The sequence below is a fragment of the Orycteropus afer genome, unplaced genomic scaffold (genome assembly GCF_000298275.1).
Source record: "Orycteropus afer afer isolate SDZICR_OR568_19922 unplaced genomic scaffold, OryAfe1.0 scaffold00003, whole genome shotgun sequence".
Classification (NCBI taxonomy): domain Eukaryota; kingdom Metazoa; phylum Chordata; class Mammalia; order Tubulidentata; family Orycteropodidae; genus Orycteropus; species Orycteropus afer.
The window spans coordinates 32,068,519-32,082,771 of NW_006921590.1; the positions used below are offsets into that span (position 1 = coordinate 32,068,519).

Genomic DNA, 14,253 nt, shown 5'->3' on the forward strand with positions numbered 1-14,253 from the left:
GATATTATCCTATCACTGACAGCATTGTACTTCAGGACAGATCTTGAAACATCCTTTGTGATGATGAATGCCATGCCATTGCTCTTCAAACTGTCATTCCCGGCATAGTAGATCACATGGTTGTCTGATTCAAAATGGCCAAAACCAGTCCATTTCAGCTCAGTAATGCTGAGAATATCAATCTTTATGTGTTCCATTTCATTTTTGACAACTTCCAATTTTCCTAGATTAATACTTCATATATTCCGTGATCCAAAGATTAATGGATGTCTGCGGCTGTTTCTCTTCAATTTGAGTGGTGCCACATCAGCAAATGGAGGTCTCCAAAGCTTTACTTTATCCATAGGAGTAAGGCTGGGTTTACTCAGATGATGCAGCTCTTTCCCAGCCCTATTTTGAGAGCCTTCTAACCTAACCGGACTATTTGGAAAGTTGTGTGGTAATGTATCAAACAGTGTTTTTTTGTTATTGATAAGGTTTTCCCTCACCAATTATTTGAGAAGTGGACGGCCTCCTCCTTCTTCCTAGTCTGTCTTAGTCTGTAAGCTGGGCTGATACCTATGTGCCATGTGCATCCTGCTGGGTTAGAAACACCACTGGGTCAGCCTCAAAGCTGACATCTATACGTCACCATGGTGGAACAAACCGACAGACAAGTTTACCTCCCTGTTGGCAACCTCTCATACCACCCTTACCTGGGTCCCTGTGGCTGACTCCTCCTCTGTCCAGATTCCTAGGCCTTTTAATCCCCTTTCTCCCACTCTCCTGCCCTGCTGCTTTGGGCATGCTTGAGTTCCTCTCCTCACCTGGATCCCTGCAGCTGACTGCTCCTCTGAGTTCCTGGCTTTTTTATCCCCTTTCTCCAGCTCTCCCACCCTGCTGCTTTGGGCATTCCTGAGTTCCATCTCCTCACCTGGATCGCTGCAGCTGACTGCTCCTCTATCTGAGTTCCTGGCTTTTAATCCCCTTTTACCTGCTCTCCCTCACTGCTGCTTTGGGCGTGCCTTATTTCCCTGTCCTCACCTGGATTTTCCTTATAATGAGATGAAATTTGCTGAACTCTGAAATCCAAGTTTCATATTTCATAACCTTTTTGCCATAGTTCTCTCACTACCAAACCAAACACCCTGCCATCAAGTTGATTCTGACTCATAGTGACTCCTTTGGGTTTCCAAGGTGCTAAATCTTTACAGAAGTAGATTGCCCAGCTTAGTTCCATGGAGTGGCTAATGGGTTTGGCCCACCAACCCTCTGGGTAGCAGTCAAATGCCTTAGACACTACGCCACCAGAGCTCCTAGTGCTGCTATATTAGAAATACCATAAGTGGGTGGCTTTAACAAACAGAAATTTATTTTCTCACAGTTTAGGATGCTAGAAGTACAAATTTAGGGTTCTGGGTATAGAGGAGGAGCTCTGGTACCACAGTGGTTAAAGCATTCAGCTGCTAACTAAAAAGTCAGCAATTTGAATCCAACAGCCACTCCACGAGAGAAAGATGGGGCAGTCTGCTTACATAAATAAACATTTATAGCCTTGGAAACCCCATGAAGCAGTTCTTCTCTGTTCTAAAGGGTCACTATGAGTTGAAGTCAACTTGATGGCAGTGGGTTTGGTTTTATTTTGGCCTTAGAGGAAGGTTTTCTCTGTGGGTGCTGGGGGAAGATCCTTGTCTCTGTTTAGCATCTATTTCTTGGCAATCATTGTGACCTTCTGTGGCATGGCTTCTATCTTCTATATCTTCTCTGCTTGCTTGCTTCCTTGTTTTATCAGCTCTTTTATATCTTAAAAAGAGATTGAATAAAGATACACCCTATACTAATACTGTCTCATTAACATAACAAAGAAAAGCCTTCCAAAAGGGGATTATAACCACAGGTGTAGGAGTAAGGATTTACAGTACATATTTTTGGAGGACTCAGTTCAATCCATAACACTCTTCAAACATTTTACTACAATGTTGCTGTTGGTAACCACCATCAAATCAGCTTCCAGTTCATGGCAAAGCCCATGCACAATGGAACAAAAAATTGCCAAGTCCTGTGCCATCCCCATGATCAGTTGTGAATTTGACTTTGCTTTCCATATATACCAGGAAAAAAGCAGTTGCCATCAAGTCAGTCTGACACATGGCACATGGCAACCCAGTGTGTGTCAAAGTAAGACTACACTAGGGCTTTCAATGGCCCTAAGATGTAGATCTCCAGGCCTTTCTTCCAAGGTCCCTCTGTATGGACTTAAACCTCCAACCTTTCTATTAGTGGCCAAGCTCATTAACCATTTACATCACCCAGGGCTATGAGATCCATACAGATCAAGCTAATTTTGAATGATGTGTATTTAGCCATTATTTTCCTTTAAAACTACTTACACATACTTTTGATGTCTTAAAGAAAATATTTTAACATAATAAACTGTTTATCTTTTATTATTAAATCCCAAAATAGATTATGGTTAAAAATATTAAAAGAATTATTTTAATACAAAAATCAATTTATACATTCTGAAGTAAGTTTTAACGAGCAAGGATAATGCATGAGGACTTAGTAATACTCCTAGACAAAGCATCAAGTCATTTTCACATTTTGGAATCTGAGATGTTTAATTGGTGGAAAGAATGTCTATATCAAATAAGGAGAACAAAATGACTGAGAAGAAAACTTTGAAAATGACTGAGTCAGTAACTAAACTACAGGATCAAGGAATGTCAAAATCATAAAATGTTTTGTGCAGGTGACCCTGTGATGTGACAGCAAGGTTACTGCACACCAAGACTCTAGGGTCTGGATTTTGAGTTGTTAACTTTTGAGATAGATCCCCTCTGCCCTCCCAGACCTAGCCTGAGTGTCACAGATTGCAGGTCCCAAGGTCTCCTTTGGAGCCCTTCTTACAAACGGAGGCCTGGCTGGGCTGGTGATCTGCCAGGCCCATCTCTGATGCCATTGGCAGTGACCGGTGACTAGTTTGGGCTGACACTTGTCCCATGTCACCTGTGCGCTGCACCTGAGATCATCCTGTCCCAGCCATTTGTCTACATCTCACTTGTCAGTCAGGCAAGAACATTCTGTGCACTTTCTCTGCTGTATGTGATATACTATCTTGGATCTGTCTGCTTCAAAAGCAATTAGGGAGTAAGATTTCCCCAAAGTCTTACTTGGCAAAAGCAGAAAAAAAGGAATCACTCACCTGGTTTGCCTTCATTTTTCTCCATCCCAGAGCCCCCTGATCAATGAAGTTTAAGTCTCTTTCTGCTACTGACACATTTGTGGCACAGTGCTTAAGACATTTGACTGCTATCCAGAAGGTTGAAAGTTCAAACACACCAGCCGCTCCGCAGAAAGAAGATGGGGTAATCTACTTCCATAAAGATTTACCATAACCTTGGAAACCCAATGGGAGTTGCAATGAGTTAGAATCAACTCGATAGCAGTGAGTTTTTTTTTTTTTTTTTTAAAAACTGTGGATTGCAGACACTTATTATACACTCCTGTTTCTGAGTCTGTTTGAACCCTAGTTTATTTTCCCTTGATGCCCTATAAGACACTCTTCATTGCTTCACCCCTTCTCCTTTTTGGATTCTGAATTCCTGTTGCATCAGCCTCTTTATTTTGCTAAGAAAGCGTGCAGGGGAATTTTGAGTCTGTTAGGATTTTTGGAGCATCTCCTCTTTAGGCCAAATACATCTTTCGTAAGCCTTCAGCACCTCTTTTCCAAATAGCCCCTAAACTAATTCCTTCTTCTTCTGTTTTCTAACCAAAACCAAAGCAGTTGCTGTTGTGTAAAGTGTGCATCAGAGGAGAACTGTGCTTCACAGGGTTTCCAATAGCTGATTTTTCAGAAGTGGATCTCCAGACCTTTCTTCCAAGGCACCTCTGAATGGACTCAAACTTCCAACCTTTCAGTTAGCAGCTAAGCTCATTAACTGTTTGCACCACCCTGAGGAAGAGTTCATATTTGTTTCTTTGCTAAATCTGAATAACTTTGTGATGTCTTGATTTCATTTACTTCTCCCAACAGAATGTTTAAGTGAATCAAAAGCCTTGTATGTACTTGTGAGGGGGCGAAACTATTAGTTCAGCTGAGGATGCAGGTTTCAAAGAAAAGATGAGGACCTGCGGGGACTTATTGAAAGGACTTATTGAAACCACCATATTCAGGGGTCACAGGGCTGCCTCTTTGAATTAATCTTCCCCTCCCTCTTTAAAGTGCTTTTGTTCTGCCAGAAGTTGGTGTTTGAGTGGAATTGGAGCTTGCTTTTATTTTCTGTTTTGTCTAAATGTTTGATAGTGCCTAAAGCACCAGATCTAGAGGTGGCATTTGCACTTGGAGAAGGAAAGAAATAAATTCATTGCTGTAGGTAATCACCGATGGCCGAGCACCAAATATAAGCTGCCTTGATATTCAGAAGGAGGAGTACTTTCTTACTTTCTCTCGTAGGCTAAATCACATTTCAGTTAAAATGTAAAACATTTAGAGTGACCTGCATGAGGGCAAAGAGCCTGCTACAGGGTCTGTGACCATTGTGGCATTGCTACAAATCTGAGAGATGGCAGAAATGCAGGCTGTGATGAATGACTGGTGCCCTCTGACTGTTTCTCCTGAATCTGTGAGCTACTGATCAGCTGCTGGGAGGTCATTACCATCTCTCATAACAGGAGGGGTTCCTCTCCATGAATTTTGGCTATTGATTGCCCTGTGATTACCTTCTTATGATTTGAGCCCCATCTGGACTCCAAGGACTTTAAGGGCAGGGTCTGTGGCTAGCTTGTCCCTCTGTTCCTAGTACTTAGACCAGGCCTGGCACAGTGTTTGGAGAAGAATGAAGCCCATCAAATTCTTTGTATTGTTAGGATTAATCTTTCCAATTTTCAATGCATGATGCTTCAGCACTTGGTACAGAATGGTCCTGAATACTAACATGATACTCATCTAATTAACAACTTGTAAATTGTGTTTCCACATGGGTCTGAAAGAGCAGCCCAAGCTATAGTGTGCACAATGCAGGGAGGGCAGGGTTGGCAGGAGCCATTTGTCCATTGCTTGTCTGTTGGATCCTTCAGGATCCCCAAATTATTTGGACTGACTTCTGAATTCTGACTCACCTTCCCTGAGCTGCCTTTTTCCTCTCCCATGGTATTCACAGTGCAGGAAAAGGTCTTGTTAAAGATGATCATGTGCCAACCACATTGTTAACCATTTAATCTGTTGCTAAGTCAGGGTCTCAATTATTAGTTTCATTTTACTTGACTCAGCAGCAGCGTGAACACATTCTCTCTCCCTGGGGATGCTTATTCCCACTTGGTTTCTAGACAATCACACTCTCGTGCTTTTTCCTTTTACCTCATTGGCCTTTCTGAGACTCCTTTCTGTCTTATCCTTGTCTCCTGAATCTTAACATCTTCTGTTTATGTTCATTCTCTTGGTGATCTGTTTCAGTTTCACGGCTTTAAATAACAGAGATGCTGGTGCGTTTATCTCCAAATTTTGTATCTCCAGTCTGGACTTCTTATACATTCATTGGCTCACTCAACTTCTATTGTGGGACATCTGAAGGACCTTTTACATTTAACAGATCCAACACTGCTTCTACTGAATGAAGTCTTCCCTGATCACAAATGATGGCAGCCCCACTCTTCTAGATGCTTAGGACAAAATACCTTGGAATCATTTTGGTTCTTCTATTTCTTCCACACCCCACATCTATCAAAGCATTCTAAAGGTGTCCAGAATCTGACGGTTTCCACTCCTCACCACCTCCACTGCTAGGAACCTGGTCCAAGTAACCATTATCTGGAAGCTGGATTATTATAATAGATTTCTGATAGGTCTTTCTGCTTTTACAGAGCTGCCTCCATTCTAATTGCAACACAGCAGCTGTGATACTGTTTACATAGAAGTCAGATCATGTCACTCCCCTGTTTACAACCCTTCTGTGGCTCCATTTCACCACAGTATAAGACAAAATCCTTTCAGTGTCCTGCAGAGACCTACTCTCTCTGGCCTCATCTCAGCTCCAGTCCCTCTGTCCTCTTTGCTGTTCCTCTGAAATGCCAGGCCGCTCTCAGATCAGAACCTTGGTCCTGGCAGGACCCTGTAATTTCAGTTCCAGATCTTGGAGGAGAATTTGCCAACTTAAATTGGTGAAAGTAAGTTTCACTCAGGAGCTCTGGTAGCATAGTGCTTAAGGCATTTGACTGCTAACCAGAAGGCCGGTGATTCAAACCCACCAGCCACTCCTCAAAAGGAAGGTTGGGCAATCTACTTCCATAGTGATACTGCCTTTGAAACCCAAGGAGGGATCGCTATGAGTCAGGGCCAACTTGACAGCACATAACAACATAACAACAACAAGTTTCACTCATCCACAGTCCCCAGAGAGACCCTTGTTAAGTGAAGTTTGACTGCAGAAATGACCTTCCTGACTACAGAACTGCTGGGACTAAATGGAACAATCTAAGCAGAGCACATGCTGAAGCCTCATCTGTTACCTACCTCTTCTCCTAGAAAGACAACCGTCATTTATTAATTCTGGACTGTTTTCATTTTACTTACAGGGCTTAACAAATGTTGAATTGAGAAACAAGCAATATTATTTCCAAACAGATTTTGGAATCATTTTTCAGAATTTGAAACTATTATCCTGTTTCCATATGTTTGGTTTCTATATCATTTCTTCACTTGTACTTGTGAGCTCCTTTTTGTAAATATCCTCAGTTGGAAAACCCTGACAGTACTTGTTGCAGGTCTGCTTTCATGTCTTCTTGAGAGATGTTTCTTCTCTTCCTTTTGGAGTACAGTAACATATTGCATGCAGTATCAGAAAGTGATTTTTGCTAGGATGTTCCTTTATTTTGCACAGTAATTCTGCACTGACCAGTTCCACTTTCTGGCTATCATCCCTTGCCTCTCCAGGTTCTCTCCTTTGCAGTAGCTCAGCACATTACTGCAAGACTGAGATTCTCTCCATACCTTTTCATCTCGCTTCACTCCTGCTCAAAAGCATTCCATTGCTCCTATTTTTCTACTGTCCTATACCTAGACTCCTTGTCCTGGATTTCACTACTTCCCTAATTGTCTCTGGCTTCCCCAGGCCATATTGTTTTCCAACTTGATTTTTCCAACTAACACTTGGTCAAGCCTTTCTCCTCCCTGCCCATGAAAACACCATATCCATTCCTACCCCTGCTCACCCACATATTCTCTTCTGAATTATCACCTCACTTTTCCTTTGTTATTCAAACTCCATTCATGCTGCAAGACTCACAAGAAGTTCTGCAGATCAGGCTCTGTTAAGAAAGAAAGGGTCGAGTTCAAACTCAATGGCATTTCTTTCCCTGACTGTCTCTGAAAGATAGCACACTTTATGCAATCAGCTATCTGTTCATCTTCCCTATTTCTTCCTCTCTCCACAGCCCCTTCCACTGTTCCCATCATGCACCAGGTCAGTGCCACCATGAGGAGCATCACCCTGTCCTGGCCCCAGCCAGAGCAGCCCAATGGCATCATCCTGGACTATGAGATCCGGTACTATGAGAAGGTGAGCCAGCTTCGTTTGCAGGTTTGCAAGACCCAGAGCCAACTACTGTTTCTATGGGTGGTGGAAAACTGAGGCTATAAGGAGGCAGACTAGAGGAAGTCTTGAGGGAGGGGATCTGGTAATGGAGGCCAGGGGCTCCCTGCAACAGCCTCAGTCCAGACACTCTCTGCACTGACTCAGGAAAGAACCCCCAACCTGCTGCCCTGCTGTCTGGACAGCTCAGTGGGCTGGCAGGGGCAGTAACAACCCCATCTTTCCTGTCACATAATTGCTATGTTTTACAAATGCTAAAAAACTGCTAGGTGCCCACTGAATCCTCAGAAGATTTTGTGGCTTTGTAGATAGCTGGTTTTCAAAGTTTTCGATCATGTGCCTCCAATATAAGTTGGTTTATTTATAAATTATGTGCACGTACTGCTGCACTAATATATTTATGGAGGTTAGAAAACATGTAAATGGGAATTTAAAAGTATGAGATAAAAACTAACAGAAATAGAAATTTATATATTACCTTCCTTGACTGCTTTTTAGCAGCTGCTGCTGGGGGCTCCAGCAGGCCATGTGCTGCAAAGAAAATGGAAAGGAGACCCTCTGGAGTCGGTCTTTGGTCTCTCTGCAGAAGAAGCAGAGCCTCCCTCCTACCATGGTGGACTGCAGCATTTGCAAAATCTCAGGAAAATATATAGTGCTTTCTATACTTACCCAACAAATTACTTGTTAAAACACAATATTTATTCATTTCTTTCTTTCAGCAAACATTTATTGAATACCTACTTTTCATCAGATACTGTTCCAGGTATATTAGTGACCAAATCAAGCAACTATCCCTACCCTTAAGGAGCTTGCTTTCCAATAGAGAGACAGTGAGCAATGAGCACACTAAGTGAGGAAAGCATAGCATGTTAAAAGATGATAAGTCTAAAGGAGAAAAGAAAAAGAACAAGGTAACTGGGATCAAGAATGGTCAAGTTTGGGAAAGGAGCAAGTTGCAGAATTAAATAGAAGGGTGACGTTAAGTCTCTCTGAGAAGATAAGATGTGAGGAAAGTCCCGATGGAGGTGAAGCTGTTGTGAAGTAGGGGGAGGGAGAGGCAACAGCCTGTGCAAAGACCCTGTCCTATCAAAATTGCTGATTCAAGGAGCAGGAAGGCTCTAGGCATGACTGAAGTGAGATAAGCAATGGGAAAAGAGTAGAGTGGTTAGAGAGGTAACCAGAGGAAGCAACTGGGGCCTTGAGGATTTGAGCTTTCCCATTAAGTGAGATGGGAAGCCATAGAAGGGTTAGGAGCAGAGAAGGGTAGTGATCTGACTTACAGTTTAAAATAATCATTCGGGATACTTTCTTGAAAATAGACCTGCTCTATGTACAGTCATCTAAGCCAAAGATGATGGTAGTTTGAATCAAGTGCAGCAGAAGGCTAATGAAATTAGTGAATTTCCACATATATAAACCAAAGGTAGGACCAACTGGATTTCCAACAGATTGGATTTTGGGTGTTGGAGGGTTATGACCATAGCCACAAGAACGATGTAGGCACCATTGAGAAGGGGTCAGCTGTGGGTAGAGCATGTTTGGAGGGATAGAAGAAAAAAAAGTTCAGTTTTATGTCTAAAATGTCTATGAGATAACCGAGTGGAGATGTGGAGTAGGCAGCTACATGTATACGTCTGAAGTGCAGGAGAGAAGACTGGGTTGGAGATACCCATTTGAGAGTTGTCAGTGTATAGATGGTATGGAAAGCCTTCAGCCTGGACGCGATCATCAGTAGATCAGTGGAAATAAGAAGAAAACCAAAGCCAAGGCAGTGTTGAATAGTGGAACATAACTTCATTGGGAAGCAGGAATCTCAGGTTCTATCAAGTGCCTTTGTTAACTCACCAGCCATGAAGCCATGGTCAAAAACTTAATCTGAGATGCAGTTTTCACATTAAAATGATAGCAGTTTGCCTCTCTGAAAGAAGATGGTCAGGTGGATCCCCAGTCTTGTCTATAAGGATGAGTCCTTCAGCCATTGTGGGTAAACTTGAAAGCAAGGTAGAGAATCAGACAGTATGCTAGTCTATTTAGAGAACACAGGTTTGTTGTTTCTTTCTTTCTTTTTTTTTTTTTAATGAGAGATAATTCAGTGAATTTGGGGGTAATTTAAACTATCTTGATTTATAAAAAACAACCCATAGATGTCAAGTTGATTACATATCTATTTGAACTAAAGTCCTGGTAGTGCAATGGTTAAGCACTCAGCTGCTAACAAAAAGGTTGGCAGTTTGAACCCATCCAGCAGCTCTGTGGGAGAAAGACCTGGTGATCTGCTGCTACAAAGATTTCAAAAAAAAACCCAAATGAACTGCCCTGGAGTCGGATCCAACTCATAGCGACCCCTCCTTGGGTTTCTGAGATGGTATCACTACAGAAGTAGATTGCCCAACCTTCCTTCTGAGGAGTAGCTGGTGGGTTTGAACATTCAGCCTTCTGGTTAGCAGTCAAATGCCTTAGGCACTATGCTACCAGCACCAAGAAAACCCTATGGGCAGGTATACTCTGTTACAGAGGGTCATTACAAGTAGGAATCAAAACCACGGCACCTAACAACAACATGTGCTGAATATGTTTTGTCCATAAATGTTGATTTTCTAAAATGTTTTGATCAAGGCATTGTATCTATTTGGACCAATTCACTATAGGGTCTCTATTACCAAAGTTGACCAATGATTTGATAGAAGATCATGTATTGCCAGTATATGATGTGCTGTCCAAGTTCTCCAACAAGGTTCTACCCAGCCTCATTTTCCGCACACATGTGAACTTTCAGCCCTGTTGAAATAATAATTTGTCTCAGAAAAATAATAATGATTTCTTCCTAGTGTGTACCTATTGAGTGACTTGGGTTTTTTTTTTTTTTTTTTGAAATACAAAATCTCATTTGCTGTCATATTTATTTATTTATTTCTATTTTTGCAGTATTTCCTCCCCTCCCCTCCCCTCTGACCCCTGATAACCAAAAAAGTCTCCTTCCATATATAAACTTTTCCTTGACTTTGACCTGGGTTTTATAAACACTGTCTATCTTTCCCCTCACAACCTTATGTGGCAAATGTTAGTACCATTGGTATGACTAAAGAAACTTATGTACAGAGTTTGAAAAAAAAAAACTTGTCCAAAGTCAGAAAGCTAGGAAATGAGTCAGTGACAGTGTTGAGAAGGGGCTGACTGCGTTGAAAACCACCTACTCCTCCTCTTCATCTGTTATGCCAAGGGCAGTCACTTCAGTGGGCATCTGAACAAGAGTAAAGGGCTTAGTGACAGATTCAGGACCAAAGCCATGATCCTCCCGCCTATGCCTTGACCCTCACTCCCCAACCCACCCCCAAGCTGCTCCACTGCTTTTCCCTTTACTTTTAAACCTCTTCCCTTGAGAAAGTGTGATTAATCTCAACTTCTGATGCTGTGAAAACAGCTAGTTCTCCCATTTCAAGTCACCTCCCTACTTCTCAGTAATTTATACTAATTATTAACAGACACACATGCAAAACAGCTCAGTGCCTGAGGCAGCTTCTACAACTCAGTGAAGCATATTATTGTCCCCACTCCAGAGCATAAAATGCTTTTCTTGGGAACACAGAAGAGTATATGCTGAAGCATTGTTTACCATTCAGTATATTATTTTAGAACTAGCCTTCATTTATAAAATTATTGGCTCTAATATCCATTACATTGCTTGACCATTTCTAATTTGACTAAAGAAAAAGATAATAGCCTATGAAAGTGTTTTGATATAATAACAAAAATTATAATAATTCATCATAGATGGAGTACCTATTATGTGCCAGATACACACAGATATGTTAGCTTTGATCCTTAAAAGAAAAAAGAAACATAGCCAGGTGTACCCAATTTATAGATGATGGAACCAAGTCATAAAAAGATTAAATTACTTACCCATGAAGACACAGATCACATATAAGGCATCACAGAACCATGGCTGTGAACATTCAATTGTGTTTGAAGGGTAGAATCTTCTGAGTGCAATAGAGAAGTGGATGCAATCATTTTGATGCTGAAACCTCCAAATTAATGTGGCCCTTGAGATTGTATTGAATTTCAAATCCAAATGCTTGTGACAATGATTTGTCACCTTATTAGTCCACCTACGCCACATAGGGGAGCTCTGGTGGTGTAGTGTCAAAGGCATTTGACTGCTAACCAGAAGGCTGACAGTTTAAACCCACCAGCCCCTCCTCGGGAGGAAGATTGGGCAATCTACTTCCATACATATACTGCCTCGGAAACTCAAGGAGGGGTCACTAAGAGTTGGGACCCACTCAATGGCCGTGAGTTTGGTTTGGTTTGGTTTACTCCACATGGCATAGAATCCTGTTCTTTATAAGACACCGACATCAGTAGAACTCAGGCCAGTAGCTGCCCTGAAATCAGGCCAAAAGATCAAAACCCACCATCCATCCCTCTGTTCTGTGTCATTTCATTTCCCTCAGAGAAGCTCAGCCCCTTCATTGAAGCCAGGAGTTGACAAACTTTTTTGGTAAAGCAACCAAAAACCAAACTGACTGCTGTCGAGTCATTTATGACTGATTTATGAGCCTACATGAGATCTGACTCATAGCGACCCCTCCTGGTGTTTCTGAGGCAGTATCACTGCAGAGGTAGATTGGCCAATCTTCCTTCTGAGGAGTGGGGTTGAGTTTGAACCTCCAGCCTTCTGGTTAGCAGTCAGATGCTATCGGCACTATACCACCAGAGCTCCTTTTTAATAAAGGGACAGATAATAAATATTTTAGGTTTGTTGATGATACATTCTCTGTAGCAGCTGGTCAACTTTGCTATTATACCATGAAATCAGCCATAGACTAAATGGATACATATGGCTATGTTGCAACAAAACTTTATTCACAAAAACAGGTGCCTGGCCCATGAGCATTAGTTTGCCAACCACTGAAAAACCCCTTCCTGGGTCCCACATCACCCTTTCTGTTTGTGCTTGGGACACCTTTCAATTTTAGCTCTGTGAATAGAATTAATGACACTTTTCGTCTCCTCTAACAGTTCATTAATAGAGAGCTCAGATGCCATCGAGCTGATGACACTCCCTGAGCCTCTACTATGTTCATCTCCTTCCCCATTTTATTACGTTTCCATTTATCATTCTCTCTTGTTTACTGTCTTGTAGCACTTTTCACTCCTGGTGTCAGTGCTTGTAGGCAAACCATGGGAGGAGCATCTACATCTGCTCTCAGCTGTCTTGATGATTAAGCGATCAGGCACTTACTTGCTCTTCATAATAACTGTCTAGGCTAAGATAGACTGCTTTAGGCCTTGGGAATTTTTACCCTTCAAATTGTAAGATCATTTTCTTATGGAAACTCTTCCAGAGCTTGGTAATATCTTGTGTTCAACTGATTGATTCAAATAACTGGATTGAAGTATTCTGTTTATTCATTCATTTAGCACTGACTTGTTGAGCACCCAGCCAGTTCTAGGCCTGTTTTGCATGTTGAAAATGGAGAAATGAGATATGTGCTCTCTGCTCTCAAGATAGTTGCATCCTCTTTCTTCCACAAACCTATTAAATCAGTCATAAATGACAAAAAAAAAAAAAAAAAAAAAAAAGGCAACCTTACCCTTTCCTCTCACTCATTTGCCTGGAGTTGATTAATGAACTTGTGGGACACCAGGACTCACTCGTTTTAATTACTGAACTTCTTAAAGAGAGTGTGAACTCTAAAGTGATTATGGGTTAAAGTCTCATCCTCACAATTCAAATGCCAACACATCAAAATGCTTTTTTCAGTGAAAAACCACCTAACCAATGCTTAAGTTAATTCAAGCAGTGCTTGATTCCATCAGATTACAGCAAAGCTAGCTGGATTTCTCTAGTAGGGGGTTATCTTTATTTGCAAGGAGAGGAGATGATTTTCATAGTTTGAGATCTCACATCTCCAGTATGTTGAGACAGTAATAACCAGTGTTCAAGATGGGACCCCCTCTACTATGGCCAGCCTTCTTCCTGCAGAATCCCTGATCAAGGCAGGGGTTGAGGGGGGAGGGACATCACCTTCTGTTAAATAGATCAAATGATGGTTGGAGCAGCACCTTTCCAGGCAGTGTCTCCCAGAGGTGGGTGGATATCTCCTACCATTAGGGTGACTTTGGGCCTCTTTATAACTTTCAGCTATCACTGGAGCTGGCCTCAAATCTCTGGTCCATTACAACTGCTTCAAAGTCATTCGTCACCATCCCTGTGCCGCCCACACTCTACATGTGCCCAATTAGTTGCAGATTCCTGAGACTCTTTAGACCTTGCTTTTACATGTTTTATTCAGTTCTCACTCCCCACATTTATCTATGTGGCTAATTCTTTTGATCTTTTATAACTCAGTCCTATCACTGTCTCCCTGAGCCCCTCCCCACTCTCCTCTGCAGTCTGGATTGGACAGACCTCTGCAGTATTTTCCTGAGCTGTCTTCTGCCAAGTCACTCAGTCAACACTGCTGTCATCATCTATTAATTTTCCAGTCAACCCCACAAGGTGTTGCATCCCCAGAGGAGAAAGACCACACCTTTGTGCTCTCACACCATGTGTCCAGCACATCGTAGGTGCTTCATGAATGTGACTGCTTGATGGAAGGAAGGAAAGAAGGAATACAATTCAGGTCATCTTTACTTTTGCAAGGTAGATTTTTTACACATTTTTTTTTTTTTTTTT

General features: G+C 41.9%; 1 protein-coding gene across 1 annotated transcript in view; it reads left to right on the forward strand.

Annotated features, from left to right (window-relative positions):
- The window catches only part of EPHB1 (EPH receptor B1), a 475,286-nt gene that overhangs the window by 322,566 nt on the left and 138,467 nt on the right, over positions 1 to 14,253 (forward strand). Inside the window, exon 6 of the mRNA XM_042780351.1 lies at positions 7,411 to 7,535. Within this exon, the coding sequence (XP_042636285.1) occupies positions 7,411 to 7,535 (125 nt within the window). The remainder of the gene's footprint in view (positions 1 to 7,410; positions 7,536 to 14,253) is intronic.